General features: G+C 42.9%; 1 protein-coding gene across 4 annotated transcripts; it reads right to left on the bottom strand.

The window, feature by feature from the left end:
- Positions 1-150: 150 nt before the first annotated feature.
- LOC5514354 (peroxisomal carnitine O-octanoyltransferase) lies at positions 151-14962 on the bottom strand. 4 transcript variants are annotated; one of them, XM_048724220.1, is made up of 19 exons: positions 14733-14954; positions 13895-14025; positions 13574-13698; positions 12620-12801; positions 11971-12095; positions 11250-11358; positions 9694-9787; positions 9448-9564; positions 8778-8879; positions 8359-8442; positions 7912-8019; positions 7614-7744; positions 7155-7215; positions 5955-6014; positions 5676-5754; positions 3369-3416; positions 3075-3120; positions 2815-2934; positions 151-1215 (listed from the first exon to the last, which is right to left on the bottom strand). In XM_048724220.1, the coding sequence occupies exons 1-19, from the start codon at positions 14819-14821 to the stop codon at positions 1095-1097; spliced, it is 1932 nt and encodes a 643-aa protein (XP_048580177.1). In that variant the 5' UTR covers positions 14822-14954; the 3' UTR covers positions 151-1094. The 4 variants fall into 4 exon arrangements, with proteins under 4 accessions (XP_048580177.1, XP_048580178.1, XP_048580176.1 ...); XM_048724221.1 differs by lacking the exons at positions 151-1215; positions 2815-2934; positions 3075-3120; positions 3369-3416 and adding an exon at positions 6083-6473 and having other exon boundaries at positions 5703-5754; positions 14733-14962; XM_048724219.1 differs by lacking the exons at positions 151-1215; positions 2815-2934; positions 3075-3120; positions 3369-3416 and adding an exon at positions 6049-6473 and having other exon boundaries at positions 5703-5754; positions 14733-14962.
- Between the last annotated feature and the right edge of the window lie 43 nt (positions 14963-15005).

Below are 15005 nucleotides of genomic sequence, written 5' to 3' on the forward strand. Positions count from 1 at the left end.
CGAATAAAAATAATTTGGGGGAGGGGGCACCAAACCCACCCCCCTCCCGTCTTTTCCATGTCTTCAAAAAAAAAAAGTAAAAAGAAAAATAGGCTCGTAGTAAAACATGTAGCTACTGCAATCACGCATACTAACGAATTCGCCAGTCGATACCTTATTCAAGCTGTTTTTATTAATTTTAGTAATTTTGATTAAAATATACCTGAATTACTTAAATAAAATTACAGAAACTTTTGATTATTCAATCAATACATAAATCAAAATATCTATTAAAAAAAGAAGGAAATAAAAGAAGAGTGTTCACTGCACATCACCAAACCTTCGCGACATTCCTCGTCACGCCATCCACCTAGTATTCACCATTACGATATTCACCGTCACGCCACCAACCATCACTATATCTACCTTTACTATGCGTAGTCATAGGTTAGTATGCAGTCAATTCGTCCAAAAACCAATTCGTCCACAAGTTGAGTAAACTCGTCTAAAAGTAGAGTCAACTCGTCCACAAAAATAGTCAATTCGTCCACACATAGTTATAACAAAAAAGTAGCCTCGTAGCATAAGTGTTTCATATATAAAAACGTTTAACTGTTATTCCTGTTATATAAGACGATTTCTTCAACAACATATTTTTTATATTACTTTCATAAATTTTTTAAAATTTAAAAAATTTAAAATATTTACTTGCATCATTGAAATCGCACAAAAATAACTACACGATCATTAATCTACGTATTCCAGGGATTAATTTGGTGCTAGTTTCGTAGGGGTTCGTGATGTATTAAAGGAATAAGAGCGAAATTTTCGTATTGAATTGGTGTTGGCCGAGGCTTTCTTTCTAAACAACACAACGGTCTCGAAGCGGCGTGAAAGAAATCGCTAATCTGAATCCTTGATATCATAGCTTAGTTTACAGAAGAAATGAATCTTTGATATCATAGCTTAGTTTACAGAAGAACTGAATCCTTGATACCGTAGCTTAGTTTACAGAAGAAATGAATCTTTGATATCATAGCTTAGTTTACAGAAGAACTGAATCCTTGATATCATAGCTTAGTTTACAGAACTGCAGAAGAACGGAATCTTTGATATCATAGCTTGGCTGACTGAAGCACTTCACTCATCTCAATCAGCGAGCGGGTGAATTCTTTCTCGAAGCGAGGGGCATCTGTGACCGTAGAATCCTTAAACGCCGACAGTATAATGTAGATTCTGATCGAGAAAATAACAGCTTGTCAAATCTTAGAGTGGCGCGATAGCTCGGTGGTACGGGCTTTGTCTCCAAAGCTAAAGGGTCTGAAGCACGGTCATGTTTTTTAGGGACGGATCATTAGAAAAGTGAATGGGGGAGGTATCAGTCATGCAGGTTTGTTTTTTCTTGTCTTTGTGTTGTCTCCAAGACGTGCATGGACTTTTTTAATCGTTGGATGCATTGTTCTTCTGTCTGGTTTGGGCCGGATGCATTTTTTTCCAGGGTTTTAATTGCGAATGAATTTTTTGTTTGATTTCCCCCCCTTAACTTTTCTAATGGTCCACCCCTTACATTGGTGACTTGAATCTCTCTTTTTATCGTCGTTTAAGTTGCCGGAGGGGGGCGGGGAATCCGATAGAAATAAACGGGGGTGATCGTCGGCAAAATAAATTTTTACCCTAAGGGATAGCACTTTTGTTGTGGTCAACAAAAATTCTTCCCCCAAGAGATATCAAATTGGGTGTGGTCGAAGTAATTTTTAACCCTAAGAGATAGCAGAATTGGAAAAACGTTAAACACCCCCTAAGGAATAACAGTTGGCATAACCTAACGGACAGCAGAATCGGAAAAATCTTTCCTCAGCCCCTAAGGGATGGGGAATTGATTGCTGGCCTAGAGGGTATACGATTGCTGGTCAAGAGGGTATACGATTGCTGGCCTAGAGGGTATATGATTGCTGGCCTAGAGGGTATACGGTTGCTGGCCTAGAGGGTATACCATTGCTGGCCTAGAGGGTGTACGATTGCTGGCCTAGAGGGTGTACGATTGCTGGCCTAGAGGGTATACGATTGCTGGCCTAGAGGGTATACGATTGCTGGCCTAGAGGGTATACGATTGCTGGCCTAGAGGGTGTACGATTGCTGGCCTAGAGGGTGTAAGATTGCTGGCCTAGAGGGTGTACGATTGCTGGCCTAGAGGGTGTACGATTGCTGGCCTAGAGGGTGTACGATTGCTGGCCTAGAGGGTATACCATTGCTGGCCTAGAGGGTATACGATTGCTGGCCTAGAGGGTATACGATTGCTGGCCTAGAGGGTATACGATTGCTGGCCTAGAGGGTATATGATTACTGGCCTAGAGGGTATATGATTGCTGGCCTAGAGGGTATACGATTGCTGGCCTAGAGGGTATATGATTACTGGCCTAGAGGGTATATGATTACTGGCCTAGAGGGTATACGATTGCTGGCCTAGAGGGTATACGATTGCTGGCCTAGAGGGTATATGATTACTGGCCTAGAGGGTATATGATTGCTGGCCTAGAGGGTATACGATTGCTGGCCTAGAGGGTATATGATTACTGGCCTAGAGGGTATATGATTACTGGCCTAGAGGGTATACGATTGCTGGCCTAGAGGGTATACGATTGCTGGCCTGGAGGGTATATGATTACTGGCCTAGAGGGTATATGATTGCTGGCCTAGAGGGTATACGATTGCTGGCCTAGAGGGTATATGATTGATGGCCTAGAGGGTATATGATTACTGGCCTAGAGGGTATATGATTGCTGGCCTAGAGGGTATATGATTGCAAAGGTGCGGATTTTGTCGCGTGCTACTTACTCTTCTTCCTCGATGGAGTAAAAGAAGCCATACCCATCATGCACCATGGGAGCACAGCCCCCGTGAGTTGACCAGAATCCAGTACAGCTTGTCGAGAGTTTGAAATTAGCTCCTCCACCACTGAAAAAGGTAAATGTCAGAGAAAAATTAATAACGAATTGACAACAGGGACCTCCACAAATGCAACAGGCAAAGAAAACCTCAGTCTGTATTGATTTTCTAAGATGAACGAAAGCATCCCATAAAGCCTTCGTACAAACCTGGCCTTCCATGCCTTGTCCGTGAAGATATTTGGTGTTGGTATACCTAAAGACGCAAAAAGATTTAAAAGTTTCTGTTAGCTGCCGTTTCATTATGTCATCCATATATGGATACCAAAAACTAGTAGTCGTCTTTATTAAGACGGCTTCAGGGCAGACTGAACATATTTTAGAAATACCCAGACTCACAGTTACGTCTTCGTGTCTTTTCATAAAAAATAGGATGTTTAGGAAGCGCTCGCAAAGACTGCTTAGTGTCCGAGCATGCTGTGGTTCAAGAGACTACAGTCTTACCTTCCTTTGCGGCGATTACTGCCAAGCCCATCAAATGGCGATCGATTCCTGATAAAGAAACATCTCCAGGTCATCAAGGCCAATCAAATGATAAGGAATAAATACGTTCATGTAACGTAACGCCAATAAAATAATCAATAAAGGCATTTACGTGACGCCAACAAAATAATCAATAACAATAATCAATGAATAAAGGCAGGTACAGAACGCTAATCGAAAGGGAGTACCGCCTAGAAAGACAAAGCAGACCAAGAGAGACCAGCAAGAGGACCAAGAAAGACCAGCAAGAGGACTAAGAGAGACCAGCAAGAGGACCAAGAAAGACCAGGAAGAGGACCAAGAGAGACCACCAAGCGGACCAAGAGAGACCGGCAAGAGGACCAAAAGAGACCAGCAAGCGGACCAAGAGAGACCAGCACGAGGATCAAGAGAGACCAGCAAGAGGACCAAGAGAGACCAGGAAAAGGACCAAAAAAGACCAGGAAATGGACCAAGAAAGACCAGGAAGAGGACCAGGAGAGACCAGCAAGAGGACCAGGTGAGACCAGCAAGCAGACCAAGAGAGACCAGCAAGAGGATCAAGAGAGACCAGCACGCGGGCCAAGAGAGACCAGCACGCAGACCAAGAAAGACCAGGGAGTGGACCAAGAAAGACCAGGAAGAGGACCAAGAGAGACCAGCAGGAGGACCAAGAAAGACCAGCAAGAGGACTAAGAGAGACCAACAAGAGGACCAAGAGAGACCAGCAAGAGGACCAAGAGAGACCAGCACGCGGACCAAAAGAGACCACCAAGCAGACCAAGAAAGACCAGCAAGAGGACTAAAAGAGACCAGCAAGAGGATCAAGAGATACCAGCACGCAGACCAAGAGAGACAAGCAAGAGGGCCAAGAAAGACCAGCAAGCAGACCAAGAGAGACCAGCAAGAGGACCAAGAAAGACCAGGAAGTGGACCAAGAAAGACAAGGAAGAGGACCAAGAGAGACCAGCAAGAGGACCAAGAGAGACCAGCAAGAGGACCAAGAGAGACCAGCACGCGGGTCAAGAGAGACCAGCAGGCAGACCAAGATAGACCAGGGAGTGGACCAAGAAAGACCAGGAAGAGGACCAAGAGAGACCAGCAGGAGGACCAAGAAAGACCAGCAAGAGGACTAAGAGAGACCAGCAAGAGGACCAAGAGAGACCAGCAAGAGGACCAAGAGAGACCAGCACGCGGACCAAAAGAGACCACCAAGCAGACCAAGAAAGACCAGCAAGAGGACTAAAAGAGACCAGCAAGAGGACCAAGAGAGACCAGCACGCAGACCAAGAGAGACAAGCAAGAGGACCAAGAGAGACAAGCAAGAGGACCAAGAGAGACAAGCAAGAGGGCCAAGAAAGACCAGCAAGCAGACCAAGAGAGACCAGCAAGAGGACCAAGAAAGACCAGGAAGTGGACCAAGAAAGACAAGGAAGAGGACCAAGAGAGACCAGCAAGAGGACCAAGAGAGACCAGCAAGAGGACCAAGAGAGACCAGCACGTGGGCCAAGAAAGACCAGGGAGTGGACCAAGAAAGACCAGGAAGAGGACCAAGAGAGACCAGCAGGAGGACCAAGAAAGACCAGCAAGAGGACTAAGAGAGACCAGCAAGAGGACCAAGAGAGACCAGCAAGAGGACCAAGAGAGACCAGCACACGGACCAAAAGAGACCACCAAGCAGACCAAGAAAGACCAGCAAGAGGACTAAAAGAGACCAGCAAGAGGACCAAGAGAGACCAGCACGCAGACCAAGAGAGACAAGCAAGAGGACCAAGAGAGACAAGCAAGTGGACCAAGAGAGACAAGCAAGAGGGCCAAGAAAGACCAGCAAGCAGACCAAGAGAGACCAGCACGAGGACCAAGAAAGACCAGGAAGTGGACCAAGAAAGACAAGGAAGAGGACCAAGAGAGACCAGCAAGAGGACCAAGAGAGACCAGCAAGAGGACCAAGAGAGACCAGCACGCGGACCAAGAGAGACCAGCAAGAGGACCAAGAGAGACCAGCAAGAGGACCAAGAGAGACCAGCAAGAGGACCAAGAGAGACCAGCAAGAGGACCAAGAAAGACCAGGAATGGGACCAAGAAAGACCAGGAAGAGGACCAAGAGAGACCAGGAATGGGACCAAGAGGACCAAGAGAGACCAGCAAGAGGACCAAGATAGACCAGGAAGCGGACCAAGAGAGACCAGCAAGCGGCCAGCAAGCGTACCAAGAGGGACCAGCTGGCGGACCAGGAGAGACCAGCAATAGAGCCCAAATAGCTTCAGAGTTAATAGAACTCCAACAAACCTTGCCCATTTGTTGCTTCCATCATCAGTTTGTTATGCTTGTCCGCTGCCTTTTTCAGCAAAAGAGCTTTTTCGGACACCTGAAGAAAGAAAAGGTTACTAAAGCACAAAAGGTTTAGCTAGACTCAATCTTAAAGACTTTTAGTAACTTTCGGTGCAGCTTATACGCCGTCATTAAGCCACCTATTTCCACCATATTTTGTAATCCACCTTTTTCCACCATCTTTTGGAATCCTTCGTTGCAGTTTATAAACTGTCAGAAAATAAATAAAATACTCACATTATGCGGACTAACCATGGCCTTGCACCATTCCACGGCCTCAGCGGTACACGAGCGAACCTGAAATACAAGTGAACCTGAAACACGAGCAAACCTGAAACACAAGTGAACCTGAAATACGAGCGAACCTGAAACACAAGTGAACCTGAAACACGAGCGAACCTGAAACACGAGCGAACCTGAAACACGAGCGAACCTGAAACACGGGCGAACCTGAAACACGGGCGAACCTGAAACACGAGCGAACCTGAAACACGAGCGAACCTGAAACACGGGCGAACCTGAAACACGGGCGAACCTGAAACACGAGCGAACCTGAAACACGAGCGAACCTGAAACACAAGCGAACCTGAAACACGAGCGAACCTGAAACACGGGCGAACCTGAAACACGAGCGAACCTGAAACACGGGCGAACCTGAAACACGAGCGGACCTGAAACACGAGCGAACCTGAAACACAAGCGAACCTGAAACACGAGCGAACCTGAAACACGAGCGACCCTGAAACACGAGCGAACCTGAAACACAAGTGAAATAAGTGCGTCTTGTAGTATCCTTAATCTACCTTATTCTTCTTTATTTTCGAGCGTCTTAAATTTTGCGAAAATTTTCTCAGCACATTTCGCGCGTCTTTAATTTCGAGATCGCGAGAAAAAAGTGTTTGCAGGGAAATTAATTTCGTGAATTTGAAGTTCAAGTGACTTTAATTTCGTTTTTCAAAAAAAGAAATGACGATAAAAACAACTGAAACGGCTAATATATTAAAACAAAACCAACACGCTGTCGCTTAGCGGCAGCTAAATGTCGGTCTTACAGTAGTATAATATGGAGAAGTGTTCCTGTTCTCTCGAGCCATTATCGAGTAAAGAACCTTCAATGTCTGTCTATATCTATTAAATTTCGCGAGATCAAAGTTCGCGGTCCTAGTTCGAGTCTAAAAGATCACATTTTTTTTAAAATCGTGAAAAACGCGAATTTAAGCACGCGCGAAAATTAAGCAGAATAAAGTACTTGCGGTCATCAGTTGTAAATCACACGCCTCACAGTCACTAATCCACTCCAGCCATCCCTTTTCTAGCGCAACAAACATCTCATATTTTTCACTCGGTTGGGACACCGCCTGCTAAAAGGTTTACGCATGCAGATGAACCCAATGTACCAAGAACAGTACTTCCTTGGTGCCTTCTCAGGATGCTTACCGTATCTGTTCGTCCATGGTAGAACTGCCGAGTTTGTGCCGTCTCGTATGCAGTGCCGGGCCTGTGAAGTGGACAAATGTCCACAAAGGAAAGAAGACAATGACTGGCTGGTTGTTGTCTGCTTGACTGACTGGACTGCATGGCGTCTGTCTCACTGACCGCCTGACTGACTGACTAGACTGTATGGCGTCTGTCTCACTGACCGCCTGACTGACTGACTGGACTCCATGGAGTCTGTCTTACTGACCGCCTGACTGACTGACTGGACTGCATGGCGTCTGTCTCACTGACCGCCTGACTGATTGATTGGACTGCATGGCGTCTGTCTCACTGACCGCCTGACTGACTGATTGGACTGCTTCGCCGCTGACTGACCGTTTTTTATTCGAGGTTATACTAACCCTTCTGTTAAAATCATTGAAATTATTGATACATGGAAGAATAAAGCCCTGGACATACTTATTATGCATGCGGTAGTAGGTGAGCTGTATCGCGAGTTGGCAGAATGTATCAGGATGGACACCGAGTCTCTTGATGTGGTTCTTGCCAAACATTGTTGTTTTAGTGTCTATGATTATTATTCGGTCCGCCTGCAGAAGAAAAGCTATCATCAGTAGCATTCAGGTAATGTGTATCATCAATAGCATTGAAGATACTGGAGAAGCGTGAGAAAATCTGATTCTTTACAAGAGGTTCTACATTTGTGGTCCATTACACAAATCACATCTCTGTGCTTTTAAGGAGCAGCTCAACTCACCTCTTTTTGGTATTTGTCAACCGCTGTTTTTACACATTTCAACATCTGGTCATCAACAACAAAGTCTAACTCAGATGGGGGGGTCACATTTCCTATATGCTGACGTCCCTATAAAAATGAAAAAAATAAATAAAAATTATAAAAAAAAAATGAATTTATTTATTCAATCATTTATTCATTCATTCGTTAATTAATGTAGCTGCTGCATGGTCAATCATTCTGTAGTTGTCGACTATTCATATGAGCTTGATAGAGGCAATTATATGAGAATACATTAGAGTAACTCAGATTTCCAAGAGCAACTCAGATTTCCAAGAGTAACTCAGATTTTCAAGAGAAACTCAGATTTCCAAGAGTAACTCAGATTCCCAAGAGTAGCTCAGATTTCCAAGACCAACTCATATTTCCAAGAGTAGCTCAGATCTCCAAGAGAAACTCAACAGTTACCTGCCATTCCCCATTGAATTTTCTGATCATAACGGAAGCATCTATCATCGTACTGATTTCTACAATCCCGTCGAATGGTGAGTGCTGGACACAAAAAGAAATGAGATATAATGAAAAAATAAAGTAGGCATACAAGCAAATCTTTCAAGTTTCAAGTTTCGCATTGACATTGACAACATTAAAAGCACAAACAAGGATGATGCTATAAGTAATTGTAGTGGTATGATTCATTAGCGAGAAGGTGAATTAAAACTTTTGGTATCTTTAAAACAGACAATTTCCTTTAATACCTACATAACAATGTAAGTGAAAACTTGTTTATTTCACTTATTTGTGGAGGAAGAGGGGGCAGGGAAAAACTGCTCAAATTGGAGACTTGTGAAGAAGGCAGGGTTGAATCCCTAACGTAACAGACTTACATCACAGTTTGTGGCAAATGTTCCCATCTTGCACCCAATAACAGTGATGGATTTGTCAAACCAACGATTTCTACAGTCTCCAAGTATGGAATTGTGTGTTACCTGCCACATGGACAACAGTACATATTAATTACAGGTAGCACATTCTTTTTTCTTGTGAGCACAACCCCTACTGTATGTTCTCAACCAATAGCTTATATGCGCATTATTCCCTAAGAAGCAATTGAAGCTGTTTGAATTGTTTTGCAGCGGTACATACTTGAAAGGGGCTATCAGGCAGCTTCAAAAAGATGTTAAAATGACTTCATTTCGCTTCAGCTGCTTCAAAGTGGAATGGAAGCGTTTTGCAAAGTGGCTTCTGCTGCTTAATAGCTGCTAAAGTGCTTCATTTTGGCTGCATTTATACTGTGAATTGCTTTTGCAGCACTTTCACGGCACTTTGAAGCAGTTCCCGTTTCATACGGGCAGTAGCGGATCTTGGGGGAAGGGAGGTTAAGGGGTTTAACCCCCTCTTTGGGCTGCCAGAAATCTAAAGGATTAAAAAAAATAACCCCTCCCGTTTGTCACTGGGCCAAACCCCCCTTTCACAAAAAGCTAGATCCGCCCCAGAATGTTTCTTTAATTCCATTGCTACAGTAAATAAGTATCATTGTTGCAAACGTTAAAATACCTCTTGATAGTCTTTGCCTTCACATTCATAGTCTAGAACTAAATTCACCATTGCTGTCTCTATGGCATGTAAATATTCACCATTCTTTCCATCCAATGCTATCAGCAAATTCCGTGACTTGAATCAAAACAAAAATAAATGTCAAAATCATGAAATTTCCTTATGAGCACGCTCTTTTACACTAGACTCCATCTTCACACCTTCTTAGGGTACAACTTACACCCCTTCCCCCACTAGATAAATTACCTGGTACCATGTGGTCCTATCTTCTGCCGTCAAAGCGCCGATGCACGGCCCCAGAGGTCTGGATTTAGCCATTTTAACAACAGCCTCTAGTTGTCTATAACAATAAAAACAGCAATATTATTATTAAGAATGCATTAGCCACATATATGAACACAAACATTTTGTACTCTAAATTAAATTGTTATGGCATTAACACAACAGATCAGTTAAGCAAACAACTCAATACTGGAACAATTGAGTTGGGTTCTGAGTTAAAGTTGCACTTCAGTGCATGTCATTATGTAGGGAGGCAAATCCTCTCCTCCACCCTTGCCTGTATAGGCAAATCCCTCTCCCACACTTCCTCTGTAAAGGCAAAAGCTTTCTCCACCCTTCCCCGAAATCTCTTTCCCGAGTCCCCCACATAACAAATGTCTCCCCCACTCTCGCCTCGTATAGGCAAATACCCTACCCATTTTATAACAAATCTGTCTTCTGGCCTCCCCATATACAGCAAATGCCTCCCCCACCCTCCCCCTGTATAGACATATCCCCTTCCCACCATTCCCCGTAATCTCTTTCCCAGGTCTCCCCCAATATAGCAAATGCCTCCCCCACCATCCCCCTGTATAGACATATCCCCTTCCCACCATTCCCCGTAATCTCTTTCACAGGTCTCCCCCAATATAGCAAATGCCTCCCCCACCATCCCCCTGTATAGACATATCCCCTTCCCACCATTCCCCGTAGTCTCTTTCCCAGGTCTCCCCCAATATAGCAAATGCCTCCTCCACCCTCCCCCTGTATAGACATATCCCCTTCCCACCATTCCCCATAATCTCTTTCCCAGGTCTCCCCCAATATAGCAAATGCCTCCCCCACCATCCACCTGTATAGACATATCCCCTTCCCACCATTCCCCGTAATCTCTTTCCCAGGTCTCCCCCAATATAGCAAATGCCTCCCCCACCATCCCCCTGTATAGACATATCCCCTTCCCACCATTCCCCGTAATCTCTTTCCCAGGTCTCCCCCAATATAGCAAATGCCTCCCCCACCATCCCCCTGTATAGACATATCCCCTTCCCACCATTCCCCGTAGTCTCTTTCCCAGGTCTCCCCCAATATAGCAAATGCCTCCCCCACCCTCCCCCTGTATAGACATATCCCCTTCCCACCATTCCCCGTAATCTCTTTCTCAGGTCTCCCCCAATATAGCAAATGCCTCCCCCACCATCCACCTGTATAGACATATCCCCTTCCCACCATTCCCCGTAATCTCTTTCCCAGGTCTCCCCCAATATAGCAAATGCCTCCCCCACCATCCACCTGTATAGACATATCCCCTTCCCACCATTCCCCGTAATCTCTTTCCCAGGTCTCCCCCAATATAGCAAATGCCTCCCCCACCATCCCCCTGTATAGACATATCCCCTTCCCACAATTCCCCGTAATCTTTTTCCCAGGCCTCCCCCAATATAGCAAATGCCTCCCCCACCCTCCCCCTGTATAGACATATCCCCTTCCCACCATTCCCTATAATCTCTATCCCAGGCCTCGCCCTATATAGCAGATACCTTTCAATATCTGGAGGGGTGAGAGGCTCATAGTTCTCATCAAGGACATAACATGTAAAGATTCGTCCATTTGTTTGGACCATAATGTGGCGAGGGGGTTTCTCTGGAGCTGAAAAATATCAAAAACACATGCATTAGTGCCTAAAACATTGATTACTCAATAAAGCTTATATATTATTGATTATTCAGTAAAGCCTTGGAATCTCTGTGTTTTTTTTATGAAAGTCGTGAAGTCTTGTTTTTTTCAAAAAAATTAGGGCAATCGGAGCCTCAGTTTTTTTCAACCAAAGTCTCAGAGTCTCTGATTTTTAAATGTGATCTCGGAGTCTTGGAATTTGTTAACGCAATCTGTTTTATGTTGTTACCATGCTACAAGTTTTCCCTTCTTTTTCCAGTCTTGAGTCCCGAGCCTTTCCACCAAACTTTAGCTACTGTAGCAAGATTTTATTGTAACTCTACTCTATGGTGCTTATGGCATACTTGACCATGTTATCCGAGAACAAGCTCAGGCTCAGATTCTGAAATTTGACAAAAGTCTCAGGCTCGGATTCTTAAAATTAGCAAAAGTCTCCGGCTTGGATTCTAAAACACAGGTCTCGGCACCTTACCAAGTCTCAGATTTACCCACCGCTACCCCTATTATTGAAAATGGTGCTATCAAAAGTAAATGTATAACATCTACGCTAGGTTATAGTGTGCTATTTGTCGTTTACAAACTCACCAAGACAGAAATGAGCCTTGAGGGAGTCAAGGTCCTTGCCTGGAATACGGCACTCTGAGAACAGTCTGAGGTACTGACTCATGCATAATGGCTTGTTCCCCATTTTGCCAATTTTTAACTGCTGTCTGCAATAATCATTTAACATAAACAGCAATGTTCAATTAATTTAAGGCTTAATCACAAGAAGTCATCCCTTTAGGATAAAATTCAAGCTTTTCCAAGGAGTTTTTTCAAGGATAATTTCAAGAAATTTTTTTCAAGGATTTTTCCCTAACCTGTTAAATCAGAAATGGAGTATTCTGTTTATTTTGGGCAGGTCATCGCCTGCTGAGCTGGCACTCATGCTTATTTTGTGGCACACTTGTGAATCGCAAAAGAAGCGTCAATGTCGTTTGCAGAAAGCTCACACCTAATGGGCCATTTTTTCAGATTATTGCCAGCCCCCTTTGACAATTGTGACCAAATGCATTTCAAACGCTTTTGTCAGGATGTGTATAACTTCAAGTTTGATTTCAAGATAATTAAAAGTTTCAAAACTTTAATAAACTGACCCTAACTGACCATTCATAGTGACACACAAAAGAGGTAGATATCCTTCTATGCTGGCAAGTAACTATGCAATTGACAATCACAATATTGAATGTGATACCTGTAGATTTTTTGCCATGTGTCCAGTAATGCAAAGATAACAAATGCTGCTCTTTTCAAAAGTGTTCCCTCTGCTGGAGGCCATACATCCTCTTGCATCATAAATGGGCCTCCAATATTAACAAGCGGAGCTACTGGGCTACGTGGTCTTAAATATGCCTCTTCTTCCCACCATTGAGATAGCTGTAATATAGCACATGACAGTTAAGCCTATTCATATACAGGGTTAATAATGGAAATGTCAAACAATCATACTTTTGACTATCACCTGTGGTTTTTAATTCTTTATGAAATCTCATCAACAAATTTCCAACAGCTACAATTCTAGCTTCCGTCATTCAAAATCCTTAAGATCTTTTATTGGCCAGGACTAAATCTGTTTTCATACACTGACCAATAAAAAAGCACCAAATATATATAATTTTGTTACCTTGAATGACAGAAGCAAGAAAACAGAAATTCCCAGGGGGACTCTTCAGAAATTTAGAAAGGGGTGATCGTCCTATCTTTTAGGGTATAAAATTTCGACCAACTGCTATCCCTTAGGGAGTGTTGAAGAATTTTTCCAATTCTGCCATCTCTTAGGGTATAAAATTTGAACAACTGCTATCCCTTAGGGGGTGTTAAATGTTTTTTCTGATTCTGCTTTTTCTTAGGGTGGGTAAAAATCCCTTCAACCACACCTAATTTGCTATCCCTTAAAGGTAAGGATTTCTGTTGGCCATGTCAAAAGTGCAATCCCTTGGAGTTAAAATTGATTTTGCTGATAATCACCCCCGTCTGTTTTTATCAGACTCCCCCCTCGGGCAGAAATCATAGAGAAACTGCAGAATATTGAGAATCACACTAAGCCTAAGGGTTCCTATTGCTATGAAAAAAAAAGAATCTCACATAGTCACTGCTGGGATGAGGTGATATTTTTGGATAGGGAATTAGCTTGAAAACTTCACTTTACCCAATTTCTATGTTCTTTTCCTCGCTTCTCAAGTTTTTGTTGAAGTTTCTTCCCAATTCCAGACTGGAACTCATTGACAACAAACTCTGTTTGCATGTACTCCTCATCAGTCAAAAGATGCTTCACTACAGAACAAAAAAAAGTATCAGTTTTAATATGAAATGTTGTTGAATCAGAGAATTCATAAATCGGGAGTCTACAAAACAAAGACCAATGACCTAAGACCTAAAGGCAAGACCCCCAAAAAATCTCGCTCTGATTTTGGCAATCAGAATACACATAAGAATTTGACTATAGTTTTCAACAATATAATATTCTTACCAGATTCTAGGTATTTTCCGCAAGTGTGTTCTAATGTTTGAACAGGGAGACTAGGGAGATGTTCCTGGTACATAAAAGTTGTCTCTTGTTTTGATGACATCTTTTTCAAGTGTACCAGATTTACACAGGATCTACAACAAAAGTAACAAGCTTCAGTGAACAGAAACACTGACAAAGCTAGCACACTTATTGTAGTAATCCTCTGCAGGTGAAACTAAAAGACGGGTAAAGGGGGGCTAGGAAACTCTTTGGTAATGCAAAAACACCATAAAAATGCCACTTTAAAAAATGCACAAAAGTGCATGCCTGAGAAAATCAAGCAGTTGTGTTCTCTTGCTCTTGTGCTCATGGTGCGTTGCTTTTTGAATCCTAGTGAGTACCAGACTTTAAATGTTTACAACAATTATTCCATTTTGTAGGCTGGTATAAAAAATGAAACAGCTGTAATATGTAAATTATTCTTTATTCGTTCGTGCATTATTTTGAAAATTTTATAAATCCTGGTCACCACCAGACAAGCATGAGATTGAAACCTGTGTCCTTCCTTCCTAAATCACATCCAATTCCTAAATCACATCACTTCAATTGATCATCTGCTTCAATAGGTTATCAAAGTGAGCCCTATAATTACACGACCAAAACAGTTTATGGATTGTAGAATGAAAACGATTTTAGAATGAAAACGATTCGTGTTTGGATTGTTAAATGAATTACCCTATTCGTTTGTTGTGATAGTAAAAATGGTTGATAAACTTTGATAACTTCCTAGAATAGTGTTGTCAACTCGCTTTAATTGCATGTCCAGTTTGTAGAGCATTATCTCCAGTTATTGATATACCTTGCTCTAATGAATTTCTGGGCCCACTCGCTCCATAATAGCACAGCAGACCTTGTCGACGAGGATGTTAGCAGGATGCCACGAAACATCGCTCGCTTTCTCTTTGACTTTGGACCAGGGTCGACTTATAAGAGGAGAGGGGAGGGGGTAAATGTCACGAATTTTTTTATATTGAATTTTAAACCCTTTTTAAAATGCCTTCCAAAACAAAAAAATGCTATCTTCATCGGTTTTCAAGGGGATCATTTTTCTTATTATATTTATTATAGTACA

The sequence above is a fragment of the Nematostella vectensis genome, chromosome 2, assembly GCF_932526225.1.
Source record: "Nematostella vectensis chromosome 2, jaNemVect1.1, whole genome shotgun sequence".
NCBI classification, from domain to species: domain Eukaryota; kingdom Metazoa; phylum Cnidaria; class Anthozoa; order Actiniaria; family Edwardsiidae; genus Nematostella; species Nematostella vectensis.

What these genes read in the sequence shown, in the direction of transcription:
- LOC5514354 (XM_048724219.1), bottom strand. Translation starts at nt 14,821, where the DNA reads ATGTTTCGTGGCATCCTGCTAACATCCTCGTCGACAAGGTCTGCTGTG. An exon ending in CGGAAAATACCTAGAATCTG is followed by an intron (nt 13,699 to 13,894) that starts GTAAGAATATTA and finishes TTTGTTCTGTAG; the next exon opens with TGAAGCATCTTTTGACTGAT. An exon ending in AAGGCAAAGACTATCAAGAG is followed by an intron (nt 8,880 to 9,447) that starts GTATTTTAACGT and finishes TCCATGTGGCAG; the next exon opens with GTAACACACAATTCCATACT.